The sequence below is a fragment of the Dipodomys spectabilis genome, unplaced genomic scaffold (assembly GCF_019054845.1).
Source record: "Dipodomys spectabilis isolate Male_0828 unplaced genomic scaffold, ASM1905484v1 ptg000030l, whole genome shotgun sequence".
Classification (NCBI taxonomy): Eukaryota; Metazoa; Chordata; class Mammalia; order Rodentia; family Heteromyidae; genus Dipodomys; species Dipodomys spectabilis.
This window is the reverse complement of record NW_024870707.1, coordinates 4344094-4359523: the sequence shown is the minus strand read 5'-3', so window position 1 is coordinate 4359523 and position 15430 is coordinate 4344094. Positions and strand designations below refer to the sequence as shown.

Genomic DNA, 15430 nt, shown 5'->3' with positions numbered 1-15430 from the left:
ACCTTTCCTGTCCCAGTTAGTTTTGAACTGTGATCACCCCCATCTCAGACTCCTGAGTAGCTAGGATAACCATCCCAGCATTTGTGCCCAGCAGATCATAATACCTTGGTTGCCATGTTCCTCTCTAAATTCAAAGAGTTTCCCTTGGGTTTTTAATCCATTGCTCTTTAAATCTTAACTCTTCTTGCTTGCTAATGGGTGTCATCAAATATGTATCAGTCACCTAACCTTCTGTTAGATAAGACAGTAGCAGTCATCTCTCTGTTTACCCACCGAGCTCTTCATTCCATCTGCCTGATGGAATGGCCAGGGTGTGCCCCAAACCTCTTTAAGGCAGCCTTCACATCCTTGTTCCTCAGGCTGTAGATCATGGGGTTCAGCATGGGGATCACCAGTGTGTAGAACACCGAAGCCACCTTGTCGGTGTCGAGGGAGTGGCTGGTTTGAGGCTGCAGATACATGAACAGCAGCGTGCCATAGAACACGGTGACGGCTGTCATGTGAGAGGCACAGGTGGAGAAGGCCTTCTTCCGTCCTTCCGACGAGCGTATTCTCAGGATAGACAGGACGATGTTGCAATAAGATACCAGCACGATACTCATCGAAAAGAACAGATTCGTAGCTGCGGAGGTGAAGACCACAGTTTGCGGAAAGAAGGTATCAGAACAGGACAATGCCAACAGAGGGACATTGTCACAGTAGAAATGGTTGATGACGTTGGAGGAGCAATAGGACACGGAGAACACACAGGAGGTGACCACCACCGCGGTGAACAGGCCGTAGAGGTAAGTGAGAGACACCAGCAGGACGCAGACCTGCCGGGACACCACCACCGTGTACATCAGAGGGTTGCAAATGGCCACGTAGCGGTCATAGGCCATCACTGCCAGCATGAAGATCTCAGCCACAATGAAAACCAGGAAGCCGCCCAGTTGGGTGGCACATTCGTAGTACGAGGTGCTCTTCTTGGCTGCCAAGAAGTTGATCAGCATTTTAGGGGCAATGACAGTAGAGTCCCCAAGGTTGATGATGGCCAGGTGTCGCAGGAAGAAGTACATGGGGGTTTGGAGCTGAGAGTCCACACTGGTGAGCGTGATGATGCCCAGGTTTCCCGCTGCGGTCAGCCCATAGATGACCAGGAAGACGAAGAAAAGAGGGAGCTGCAGTTCAGGATGATCTGAAACACCTATAAGAATGAACTCAGTGACCCGAGTGATGTTTACAGCGGCCATGGAGGGGTTGGAAACACATCTGTTTGGATAAAGAATCAAAAGGATTGATTAGACACCTTCAGATATTATTTTCTAGAGGGAAATGGCTAGATTTTCTTGAGCTATATGTTGATCTAATCTAGTTATTAGTGCAAGTTTCTGGGGGTAAATGTCCTTGTATGGAGTGAGAAAAAGCAATATAATAAAGTATTAAATGCCCTAACCTCATGTATCATTTGAGGACTTGCTTTATGATGTTATTAAGTTATAGACTTACTAGTTTGTGAACATTTAAAGCCATGGTTTGTACCTTGGATCTTAAGTGTGAAATAAAAGATGAGGAAATGAATGATCCTGAATAATGCAAAGTATTGTGGTAATTTACTCTTATGCTGTTTGGTGAAATTTTAGTTTTCTTTTTAAAAAAAAAACTTTTTATTTTATTATAAAGATGCTGTACAGAGTGATTACAGTTACATGAAAGAAAGCTTATTTTTCTATTAACAAGTTTTACATGAAACAGCTTTTTATTTTGTCACAGTGTACCTTACTCAATCAGACTTAGTCCCTCCATGCATTTCCTTGATTTTGTCTCCCACATTCTCAAATCAATCTCAGCAAGCTTCATTGTTCCATTGTTGCACAAATACATGAAATGTTTCAACTCTGTCACCTGCTTTAGTCTTATGAGAGTTCAAAGCAGTCGATCTAAGTAATGGGAGAATGTTCTACTTCTATTAAAAGACTTGTATTTTTCTGCTAAAAAATTGTATGTGTTCCTCATTCAATTTCCATTATTTTGAACCTGCAAAAAAATTTATTAGTTTAAGGATTCTAGCTTAGGAAAAAAAAAAGATTGCTAAGTATGGCGGTTGGTACACTCATCGAGAGTAGACATAGGAAGACTGTGAGTTCAAGACCAGTATTGGTTGCAAATAAGACACTGTCACAAGAAAAGTACATTCAGTTTTAAACATGATACACACACACAAACATACACACACACACAGAGACACACACACACACACACACCTGAAAGTGTCAGAGGATTTGTCATCTTAAAACAGAAATGTAGATTTCTACATCTGAAGACCACCTGCTTATGTTAATTTCTCTTCTAAATGTGAGGTCCTCCTCTTTGACATCAATTAAAGTCCTTCTTTTAGGTACAATTTCAATGGAAATGTTAACAAATTTAATTTACTCTGATAGCTTAATCATGTTCCATTATTGTATTGATCACATATTAGATTATTCTATGCCTATGCCTTTACATCATGAGTTTTTTCTTTTTATGATCTCACTGTGTAGCCCAAACTGATCCTGACTAGGTATTTCAGATTGAACTGAACTCACTTTCCTCTTACCTGAACCTTCTCTGTGCTGATACTGAAGGTATATACCTTAATGCCAAGCCATCATAACATTATATTGATAAAATTCCAACAAAATTACAACATATAGTTTTATTCTTAATAGAGAATATATTTAAAAATTTTTGCGTAGTATTGTGACCATGTTCGTGTCATAAATATTTAATTTTGTTTTTTGATAGTATATCACCAACCAACTTATCATATACACAAACTCACTAAAGACCATTGTTCCAGTCATGATATTACATAATCATTATAAGAGACATAATGAGACTTCCAATTTGAAAACATAACCAGCAGATCATATTGAATACCTTGCACTGCTAAGAATGTTAAAAATCTTACAAACAAATCTTAACATACATCTTATATTACTCATTTCATATAATTCTCCATCTTCTTATATCAAAGTGGGGGGACTCATTTTTTTAAAAATCAACATGTTCTACCCACCTCTAAAGGGGAATGACTTCATGTAGTTAGTGAAAATTCTCCTCATAGCTGAATCCATGTGAGCTGATGTGCCTCTATAAACAAACTGTTGACATCCTAACTTGAAGCCTTGGTGACTCCAAGATCCTCACATTGAATTCATGTCCCTAGGGGGCTGAGATGCTCCCTGAGAGCCAACCCTTGCTAGGTTCTTCTCTGGGAATCCATCTAGCACAATCCTTGGGGGCTTCTTTGCTGCGATCTGAGTCTTTCAGTAAGGGACACAGTGATTAAGATAACTGGCAAAACACCTTATTTACAGGTAGAGATGGTTAAAAATGGAATACTTTCAAGCCCAGAATATGATAGTTTTGCAAGCAAATTAAAATAAATTATAACACTACAGAATTTATTTCATCAGCTCCGTGATGGATATTTATTCATTTCTGTTCAAACAATAAATTGGCAAAGTTATTATTTCTGGAAGTAGTATGCACTGCATACAAAAAGAGGGTATGTCTTAAAACTCTTGCTCTTTCTTTAAGCTTCTATTTCAATTGAGACACTTTAGATGACTGCCTGAGAAGAATCAAACAGTACAGGACATCAAGCCTTTGTGTAAAGATCACTACAAATGTATCACAAGTGTATTTTCTATACCTTGAAAAAATATGTATGTTTTGTGCATTTAATATATAGTAGAGATATTTAGAATATTTTTGGAGAATAATTTTTCTAGATATATACATAAATGTTATTTTTTAAATTTAATTTTATTGTCAAGGTGATGTACAGAGGGGTTACAGTTACATATGTGAGGTAGTGAATAAATTTCTTGTCAAACATTGTTACCCCTTCCCTCATTTTTCTCCCACTTTATAATGTATATATATATATAAAATATACATTTTTCTAGAATTTTCTAGAAATTATATAATTTTATATAACATGTAATATGATAATATACTATTGTATATTATATTAATTTGTTTATTGTTTATGTGATAATAAATTATATTAAAAAATTTTAGTAAGCCTGGTGCTGGTGGCTCATGTCTATAATCCTAGCTACTCAGGAGACTGAGATCTGAGGATCGCAGTTCAAAGCCAGCCCGGGCAAGAAAGTCCATGAGACTCTTATCTCCAGTTAACCACCAGAAATCCAGAAGTGGTGCTGTAGCTCAAGTAGTAGATCTGAATAACTTGAGGACAATGCCTAGGCCCAGAGTTCAAGCCCCACAACCGATAAAAAAGAAAAAGTGTCCAGTGTGTATAGATAATGTTCAGAAATTGTTCTTTTCCCATCAATACTTCTATTACTCCAAAATTGTTTCCTAATATTTTTTGTTATAAATTTGCTTAATTGAGATGCCAGGTAACAATGATCATGACTTTTATTGCCTTAGATAAAGCTTCTCTAGGGATGGGGAGTTCAGTTTTTGCTATTGCTGAACAGTATTCTGTATTTTGAATATACCATAATTTATGCTTTCATATTTCACAGTGGAATATTTCTAATTTTTACTGTTTTGAAGAAAAATGTAAGCAACACAAATGCAGATGTTATTCTGGACATATTTTTTTTCTGCTTGCTGGTGAAATTAACTCCATTACAAATAACACAGTTATAATGGTAACTTCAGTAAAATTTAATAACAGGTTTCTTAATAGGTAATGAACTAAATACACATATTTTCATGTTTAGGGATCTTGATTCCCTTCCATTAGCCCATTTACTGATTTATTTATTTACTTGAAAAGGAGCATTGCCTTGTATACTGTAGGGATTTTATAGTTTCTTGGTCAATATTGAAATCAGCACTGAGAGTTCCCTGTTGGGGTGTGCCTTAAGATGAGAAGTAGCCTATAGCTATGCAAGATCAATTTGATGCTATACCCTAAGGATAAGCATATAATCTTTCTTGTCTGAGAATAATCACCATGTTGTCGTAGTTATTAAAATATGAATGTTATGGTTTGATGCCCAATGTAAAACAAATTTGTTAAAGTTACATCTCAATATCAAATATCAAATGTCAAATGAAAGGATAAACTCTTTAGATATTGAGGATAAAATAATGAAAGAGACAATTTTCTTTAGCTGGCTGTCCTCAGCTACTCAACACCAAAGTCAACAGCTTCTTGTGTCATGCAGAAAATTAAAGAAAATCCATCAAAAAAGAGTGTTTCATGTGTGTGAGTAAAGATATAAGGTATGAATAAAGTATAAATATATAAAGTATAAATATGTAATAAAGATGTAAAGTAAGAATTGAAGCTATGCATTACAGTGATTGTGTACTATATCAGCCTGGAGTGGTGTAAAAGTTGAAAGAAGCTATTTGACAGAAAGCAGTCGGTCACACCTGCATTCCTATTCACTGAGGAAGCTGAGATCTGAAGAGCATGGTTTGAAACCAGTCCATGAAACTTTTACCTCCAAATAACCAGCAAAAAGCCCGTATTGGAACTTTGGCTGTGGTGGTAGAATGCCAGCCTTTAGCAAAATAAGTCAAGGGAGAGCAAGAGGCTCCGAGTTCCAATCCCAGTACAAGCACATGTACACACACACACACACACACACACACACACACACACACACACATATACACCCCTTCATACACAGTGTAAAAAGCATTGCATTACCTTGGATTTTATGTCATAATAAACACACTATGGAAACAAAAGAGATTTAGAAATGAAAACAATTATTTAGTGTATTTCTTCATCTTTAATCTGTATAATAATCATCATTTATTCTTTAAAATAGACATTCCAGTAGAAAACCAAATGACATTTATTTTGATCATTTCAATCCTAAATCCGTGTATTGTGAAGCTAAAGAGTGAGAAAATGGGGCTGGAAATGTGACTTTGTTGGAGACTGCTTGCCTAGCATACATGAAAGCCCTGGGTTCAATTTCTCAGTACCACACAAACAGAAACAAAACAAGTTGTGCTGTGGCTCCGGTGGTAGAGTGCTAGCTTTGAGTACAGACAGACTCAAGGACAGAGCCCGGGCCCTGAGTTCAAGCCCCAGGATTGGCAAAAAAAATAAAAATGAGAATCTGCCAGAAGATATAGAATTGTCTAGTACCTTTGCATAGTTTCTTAAAAACAATATTAGATAACCAATCTAACCACGATATAGAAAGCATTACCTTGATTTGATTAAATCCCCATTCTGACATGGAATGTGTCACCTCATTCTTAGCCAAACTTTTAAAAACAAGGTGCAATGTTATGTTATAATCACGTATTTACTTACTATCTTGCTTTCTGTTGAGCCAATGCATTAATCACATACAAGCTTATTTAAATTTTCTACCCAGTTACTCCTGTAGAATATAAGTATGTATGTATGTATGTATGTATATATATGACTAATTCAACTCTGAGACTTATATAGAACTCTGAAACTCTAATGTCAACCAAAAATCTGTATGACTTTCATTAGTTGTAGCTACTATAAACACCAATATGATTTGGTCTTCATTTATCCTTGTTTGTTTGTTTCTTTCTTTCTTTCTTTTTCTGTCACTGGGGTCCTCATGCTCTGGCTCTAGCTCACTGCTTTTGTTCTACAACTTGGGCCATGCCTCCAGTTCTAGGACAATATTTTATATATGACAAAATATTAAGCAAAGGCTTGGGCCCAGCATGCCACAAAATATTAAGGTATTAAGTGGGGATTTTGCATTTATAAGTTAATGCTCTCCTTAGAGCATCTTTCACTTCTTTATTCCTTAGACTGTAGATCAGTGGATTCAGCATAGGAATGACTAAGGTGTAAAACACAGAAGCCATTTTATCAATATCAAAAGCGTGACTGGATTTGGGCTTCAGGTAAATAAACAATAATGTCCCATAGAACACAACCACCACTGTGAGATGTGAGCTGCAGGTGGAGAAGGCCTTGTATCTCCCTTCTGCTGAGTTCATTTTGAGAATGGCCACAAGAATAAACAAGTAGGATATGAGGACAATCAGCAGGGAGGAGAGCAAATTGCAACCTGAGAAAACCAAAATGATTAGTTCTAGTTCATGTGTGTCAGAGCAGAGCATAGATATCAGAGGAAGACAATCGCAGTAAAAGTAACGGATAACATTAGTCCCACAGAAGGATGAAGTAAACAACTTAACCGTGAGCAATAGAGACACAAAAGTGCTGTAGAGATAAGAAGTAAGGACTAAGCCCCAGCACACTTTCTCCGACATGATGATCACGTAGAGAAGAGGTTTGCAGATGGCTACGAATCGATCATAGGCCATGGCAGAGAGAATGAACAATTCACTGATGATGAAAATCTCAAAGAATGCCAGCTGGATGGCACATCCATTGAAGGAAATAATATTCTTGCACATCACAAAGTTGATCATCATCTTTGGTCCAATGACAGTGGAATAACCAAGGTCAGTGATTGACAAATGTCTAAGGAAAAAATACATCGGGGTATGGAGCTTAGAGTCAGCATGGGTGAGGACAATCATGCCAAGATTGCCCATCACTGTGACCATGTATATGGTGAGAAAGATCCCAAACAGTGGCACTTGCAGGTTGGGTTTGTTGGTGATCCCCAAGAGAATAAATTCTGTGACTTGTGGTACTATGCTGTGATTGAATTTCTCCATCTGATTCATCGTGGCACCCTAGATAAAGTATAAAATCATTAGGAATTATATATAAAATTCTGCCATCTAAGATAATTCATAGCCAAGTCAATGATAAATAGGACAGTTTCTTTCTCTCAAACCGCCAATAATTATCAGGCCAAAAGCAACACACATCAGCCACTGGCACTCATTCATTCATTCCTCCTTTGAAATGTTGGTAGTATGCTCAAAAACAAGTAAATATTGGAATGATTAGTTTAATCCCAATTCCTTTGAGTTATGTCAAACATCTATTTTTAAAATAGCTTTTTTTCCTTTTCTTTTCTTTTCTTTTTTTTTTTGGTTGGTCAGCTTAAACTCTGGGCCAGGACACTGTCCTGGTCTTCAGCTCAAGGCTAGCACTCTACCACTTTGAGCCACAGCGTCACTTCTGGTTTTCTGGTTGTTAATTGGAAATAGAGATAAGAATCTAAAGGACTTTCCTTGACTGAGCTGGCTTTGAACCTCGATCCTCAGATCTCAGCCTCCTAAATAGTGAGGATTACAGATCTGAGCCAATGGCTCCTGGAAACTTTTAATTTTTTAAGTAACTTATCAAAAAAGACATTCACACTTACATCATAAGCCAAACCTTACTGTCATTACCTCTGTGGAAAGAAAGGAGAAATGAGAAAAAATATGCTCCTTGTTCCACATGAATTGTGATCAGTTGGAGAATAGTTAGAAAATCCTCGAACATTAGACATATGCTTCTAACTATTAAATACAAAAGTGATGGTTCATGTTCATTTTAGAATTTTGCTGTATCATTGTCTGCTTTTGCTGCGTTTACTTTTTTCATATTGAATTGATGTTTGTCATCCTCTCCAAGCCAAACATACCTCTTCTGCACAATAAAGACTTGACTGAACATTTATAGTCATTTAAGGAAGAATCATGACAAAAGGCCCAAACACAAGAAGAATACAAAGTTGGGAATTATAAGAAATACAACATGTGCTAGGCAATCTACTTGCTTTTCATATGAATTTATACAGTCTATATGACTTTCTAAGGATCCATTTGTAACAAAAAATCCACATTTAACAAGTAGGAAAACTGATGCTTAAAGAGCAGGATAACTTAGCAAAGGTCAATCCTATCTAAATGGTAGAACTCCAATTCAAATAAAGCTTCTCTGTCTTATGACTCTTACCTCGTAAACACTGTGACACATTATTTCTCCAAGAAGGGCACCTTGAGTTGATTGGAAATAAGGAATGTATGGGAGCAACATTGTTTAAAAATGACAGGCAAAGGTTCTTATTCAACTAGATGACTGGAGAAGAAAGTTAACCCTGAAAGCTAAAGTGGTCTAGAAATAAGCAGCACATACATATTATTATGGATTGCATAACACTTCTAAATATCAAACCCTCTGATGGACAGTATGTTGCAAAGGGAGAAATATTTCTTCCACATTTTTCTGGCCAATAATTAGTTGTAAAAAGGGTTTTATTTTGACATGTCTGGACATGTGCTTGATCAGATTTGCTCCCATCATCCTCTCTCATTTTCCTTCACCCCCTACTCCCGCCCAAATTAATACCAACAATTTCTACTGTTCCATTTGTACATACATTACATGAAGTATTTTGAAAATATTCACCCTCTACAATCCTCTCACTTCTCCATTTCCCACTCCAACTTTCACCCACACAACAGACAGGATCTGTTTTATACTACCATCATTAATTTTTAGGTGTCTATTAATTGCTCAAAGAGGTTGTATACAATAAAAATCAATATAAATACAAAAATAAATTCATATAAGGTTATATGCAAGTGTTCACAAACATATTAATGCAAATGTGGTTTATACAGGGGAGAATTCAAATGGTTTAATTCCTTAGAAAAATAACTCAAATCCAACAGAATGAATACCAAGAAGCTGGTACTTGAGATGGGGTTGGGGGAAGGTTAAGGGAATGTGGGTGCACAAATGAAGAGAGAAAGGGAGGAGAATGAAATCATAATATTCAAGGAATTTCCTATGAAACTAGGAAAATTGAGGGGAGGCTAGGAGTAGGAAGTAATAGAGAAGAATGATGAAAAGGCTGACATTGGTCAAGGTGCATTTTTTCATAAACTGATTTTTTAAATAGTAACTGTCTAAAATTAATAACAAATTATCTCTAGATACTATATTACCAAAGGGTATAGATGAATGTTAAGACTTTGGTAGATTAAAAGCCCACTTGGATCTTTGTTGGAGATAGCCCAGTTTAATCTATGCAATCTTCAAAAAATTCACAGATATTCACTGTATGTTTCTGCTTACCTTAATGGAGAATCAGCAGTCTACTGATTCAGTCCTGTAAGTTGTCATTGGGTAGATTTAAGTATGCTTTTCTTTTTTACTCTCTTGAGACTCATCATATTGAAGTTTAAATGTGATTCATGGGTAAACAAATTATTGTACATTATTACCCAAGAGAATTTAGGATGTATCTATTAATTATTCCACTGAATGTTCCATCAAGAAAAGTAAGAAGTATTACATGTTTCAGTCTATTGGAATAAATAAATCTATTTATATCACAGAACACTGAGAATCACAAATTTGTCTGTCAGTATCTTAGAAATGTTAAGAAGCAATTTTAAAGTATGCTGCTACCACTTATCCTATCTACAAAGAAAAGAATAATGTTTGATAATATCCTTACTGATCTTCTATGTATATTTTTGTTCCATTCTTTTTTTAATTTCCTTTTTATTGTCAAGTTGATGTACAGAGGGATTACAGTTACACAAGTAAAGAAATATGTACATTTCTTGTCAAACTTGTAACTCCTTCTCTCATTTTTCTACTACTTTCACTCCCCGACCCCAATATATTTTTGATATGTAGTTATAGGTTGATAAAAAGCAAAGTCCTAGGAGATATATTGTATCTCTAAAGAAACCAGTGGTTAAACAATTTTTTCATATATTTTCTGGAGATTTGATTTTGATGCACCTACATATATTCTCTTTTTTTATTTTTCTTCTTGGAGTTAGGTCATTTTAGTATTTTATGCCTGTCTCATTGGGGATTCCTTTAAAATTGTATTGGGAAAAAATTCTGAACAGCAACCATGTATATGCTGTGTAATATAGTATTTTCTCTCCACTTATATCTGTTTGAACATATGGGAAGTAACTTGTTCTTGTTCTGCAGATAGCTTTGTTCAGTATTTTTGTTTCTTCTCAGAAAGAATGCAGAGCTCTTCATTTAGAATAGTTGCTATTTTGGTATCCGTAAGCTAAGTCATGTTTCCTTTTTCAGCATATAACCTTATAATATTCTGATTGCATAATTATATGTTTCTTTTCTATATTCTTGTATTTTTCATCTATAGAAATCTACTTTGATAATTTCAATTTTTTTTATAATGCTAATTATTTTTCCTTATATTACTAATATTTTGTTACACCATTCTGTATTTTGAGCTTATTAATATTTATTGTTGTAACATCCGCTCCTGTAAATTTTTATCACCACTGTTCTTCCAAGATATTTTTAAATTGCTATTATATACTGTCACATGATTATACTTTCTCTTATCTATTCATTGTTATTGAATACTGAATATTGTGAGTCTTACCATAAGTTCTATATGTTGTAGAACTTTTTCTAAAGGTTATAACTATTTTAATAAAACTCAGTTGCTTTTATTTAAGATTTGTGTTCCAGCTCTTAATGAATCTAAAGCTGCTTTTGTCTCTAACATTTCCACTGAAGTCACAGGATTCAACAAGGATTCCACTTTCTGATTCTTTAAAATCCAGTGTCTTCCTGTGGTATAGATTCTGAGAAATCACACTTCATAATGTTAGGCTGGAGATGAAGGTAAGAAATAGAACAACTGTCTGCCACGCAGGAGTCCCTGATGTCAAATCCCATGATTGCCCAAAATAAAACTGTCACTTTACAATGGTAGGACATTCTTTCTAAGACCGTACTGGTGTTCAAAGTATACACACAGAATTCAGAGTTCAGTCACAAACTCAAGGGGAAACTTTGAATGGAGAAAGCAAAAAAAAAAAAAAACCATAAGAATATATGACACATAAGTAACGAAGTCAGTAGATGGAAACAACTAAAATTAAATCAATTGAATGAATTAGAATCCAAAACAATCCATAGAAAGAATCAATAAAACAAAGAGTTGGTTCTTCAAAAAATTAACAAAATTGACAGACCCTTAGCAAATCTTAACAGAAAAAGAAGAGAACACACTCAAATAAATAAACTCAGAGATGAGAATGGAAACATCACCACAGAAACAACCAAGATTAAGGGCACTTTAAGGGAATACGCCTCAAAGCTTTATGCTAATAGGTTTGAGAATGTGGAAGAAATGGACATTTTCCTAGCAAATATCAACATGCCGAAACTAAACCACGATGAGTTAAACCAACTTCCAGGCCCATATCAAGTATCGAAATTGAAATAGGAACAGCAATAACAGACCGCCCATCTAAGAAAAGCCAAGGACCGGATGAGTTTACAATGGAATTCTACAAGGCCTTCAAAGCAGAGCTCAGACCAATACTCCTCCAACTCTTCAATGAAATTGAAAGAGAAAGTTCACTATCAAACTCATTCTATGAAGCCATTACCCTCATCCCAAAACCAGGCAGGGACTCATCAAGGAAAGAGAACTACAGACCCATTTCTTTGATGAACACTGACATAAATCTTCTCAACAAAATCGACTTCAACAGTTAATCAAAAAAACCATACACCACGATCCAACAGGATTCATTTCAGGGATGCAAAGCTGGTTCAATATACACAAATCAATATAATTCATCACATCCACAAGAACAAGGATAAGAACCACGTTTTTATCTCAATAGATGCAGAAAAAGCACTTGACAAGACCTAACATCCCTTTATGATGAAGGCTCTGGAAAAACTAGGAATCCATGGAACATTCCTCAATAAAATAAAGGCTGTCTATGACAAATCTACAGCCAGTATTATACTTAATTGCAAAAAACTAAAGCCATTTCCTCTAAACTCAGGAACAAGACAAGGATGTGTACTCTGTCCACTTCTCTTCAATCTAGTATTAGAATGCCTAGCCACAGCAATAAGACAAGATGCAAACACAAAGGGGATCCAAATAGGGAAAGATGAAGTAACTCTCCCTCTTTGCAGATGACATAATCTTTTATTCAAAGAATCCCACAAACTCCACTCCCAAATTACTCAAGCTGATTCAAAATTTTGGCAAAGTTGCAGAGTTTAAAATTAGCCCTCAAAAATCAATGGATTTTCTGTATGCCAACAATGAGAAGAGCCAGGCTGAAATCAAGAAAGCAACTCCTTTTGTAATAACTACAAAAAATAAATGGCAATACTTCACAAGGCTATCTACAAATGTAATGCTATAACTATCAATATTTCAACATCATTTTCCAATGAAATAGAAGAAGCAATCCAAAAATTCGTACCGAGCAATAAAAGACCCCAAATAGCAAAAATGATCCTTAACAGAAAGAACAGTGCTGGAGGAATATCAGTACCAAATTTCAAACTCTACTATAAAGCCATAGTAATCCAAACAGCTTGGTACTGGCAGAAGAACAGACCTCAGGACCAATGGAATAGAATTGAAAACCAGAAATGAACCCACAGACCTATAGCTACCTAATCTTTGATAAGGGAGCTAAAAAAAATAGAATGGAACAAATTCAGCCTCTTCAGTAAATGGTGCTGGCAAAATTGGTTAATCACCTGTAGAAAACTAAAGCGAGATCCTTACATATCACCCTGAAAAATATCAACTCCAAATGGATCAAAGACCTCAGAGACAAAGAAGAAAACCTGAAAACATTACAGGAAGGAATAGGAGAAACCCTAGGTCTCCTTGGCACAGGCCGAAATTTTCTTAATAGAGACCCAGAAACACATCAAATCAAAGAAAGGTTGGACAAATGGGATTGCATGAAGCTGTAAAGCTTCTGCATGGCAAAGGACATAGTTAGCAAGATCAATAGAAAGCCCACGGATTAAAAGAAAATCTTCACTAGTCATACAACGGACAAGGTCTCATATCTAAAATATACCTGGAACTCAAAAAATTAAATCCCCCAACAACAAATCCTCAAAGAAACAACTGCACGATAAATACGTGGGCTAAAGACTTAAAGAGAAACTTCTCTGAAGAGGAAATAAGAATGGGCAATAGACACATGAAGAAATGCTCAACCTCCCTAGCCATAAAAGAAATGCAAATCAAAACAACATTGAGATTCCACCTCACCCTAGTTAGAATGGCTATAATCAAGAACTCTAATAACAACAGATGCTCGAAGAGTTGTGGCGGAAAGGGAATCCTTCTGCATTGTTAGTGGGTGTGTAAACTTGTTCAACCACTTTGGAAAGTAGTATGGAGGTTCCTCAAGAGACTCTACTTAGGGCTCCCCTATGACTCAACAATCCACTTTTGGGCATTTACCCAAACGATCAAAACCAAGGCCATACTAAGGCTATCAGCACATCATGTTTATTGCAGCACTATTTCCTATAGCTAAGGTATACCAACTCAGCTGCCCCTCAGTAGATGAATGGATCAAGAAAATTTGATATACACACAGACACACAGACACAGACACAGACCCACACATACACACACACTGGAATTCTATGCCTCCATCAGAAAGAATGACTGCCACATTTGTTAGGAAATGGAAAGACTTGGAAAAATTATATTAAATGAAGTGAGCCAGGCCCAAAGAAACATAGGTCCCATGGTTTCCCTTATTTGCAATAATTAGTACATGTCTAGGACAAGCAGAAAAGGTAAAAAAAAAACTATGTACATATGAGCATATGAAATTATGTTAAGCAAAATGAACCCCAAGATAGGGATACAATTTTTTCTTTTTTGCTATTTTTCTAACATATTTATAACATACCAGATCATGTTTTTGTTTCTTTGTATGTTCCTCCCCTGTGGTATAATCTCTGTTTTCACTGTATTTGAGGTCAGTGACCTGCATCTTGTATATACAGTTCTCTGCTTTGGGAAGGGGACAGGAAAAAAACAAAATAAAGGTGATATTAGAAAAAAAAGAATCTTAGGATTTTTTTTAAAAAGGGGAAACAAAGGAGGAGGCAACAATGCTTGATTAGAAATGCACTCGTTACCTTGCCCATGTAACCCCTCTGTATGATATTTTCACAATATAAATAAATAAATAATAAATAAAAAAGGAAATACATTTTCATAAGGAAATATGACCATGATACAAAATAATTATTTCTTTAAAAATTTTACTCTTAAGGTGATGTGCAGAGGGATTACAGTTACATAAATCAAGTAACGAGTACATCTCCATTTGACCCATATCTCCCTCTTCCTCATTCTCTCCCAGTTTTTCCCCTCCTGTCATCCATCCCTCAAGTTGTACATTTCATTTCTAACATAGTATCTAGTGTGAAAGAATCCTGTCTAAAATAAAAGAATTTGATTCTCTTACATTTTCTTATAATCTCCAATATTCTACCTGTCAGACTTTATTTGTACAGTTAAGTTCCGTCACAATCAGAGGACACTGCAAAAGCTTGAAACATGATATTATCTAGTTAGTTATCTTTGTTTTTCAAATCTGAAAAATGGATGCAGGCAGCTAATTAGTAAAGCTAGTGAGAATATAGAGTGTATTCCATAATGATCACAGTGGAGAAATACTAAGTTTACCAATCACATAAAAATTATTTCTTCACTGAATTGTCTACTTATCCAAAGAGAGAAACACAAAA

The 15430-nt window shown here is 35.7% G+C and overlaps 2 protein-coding genes across 2 annotated transcripts; both read right to left on the bottom strand.

Moving 5' to 3' along the window:
- Positions 1–281: 281 nt before the first annotated feature.
- Positions 282–1232, bottom strand: LOC122104767 (olfactory receptor 8J3-like). The gene has a single exon (XM_042675701.1). The coding sequence runs from the start codon at positions 1230–1232 to the stop codon at positions 282–284; it is 951 nt and encodes a 316-aa protein (XP_042531635.1).
- Positions 1233–6699: 5467 nt separating this feature from the next.
- LOC122105107 (olfactory receptor 8K1) lies at positions 6700–7659 on the bottom strand. Its single transcript, XM_042676225.1, has one exon. It carries the CDS (start codon positions 7657–7659, stop codon positions 6700–6702), a length of 960 nt encoding a protein of 319 aa, XP_042532159.1.
- Between the last annotated feature and the right edge of the window lie 7771 nt (positions 7660–15430).

Excerpts from the sequence above, each read along its gene's own strand:
- LOC122104767 (XM_042675701.1), bottom strand. The coding sequence starts at position 1,232 with ATGGCCGCTGTAAACATCACTCGGGTCACTGAGTTCATTCTTATAGGT.
- LOC122105107 (XM_042676225.1), bottom strand. The coding sequence starts at position 7,659 with ATGAATCAGATGGAGAAATTCAATCACAGCATAGTACCACAAGTCACA.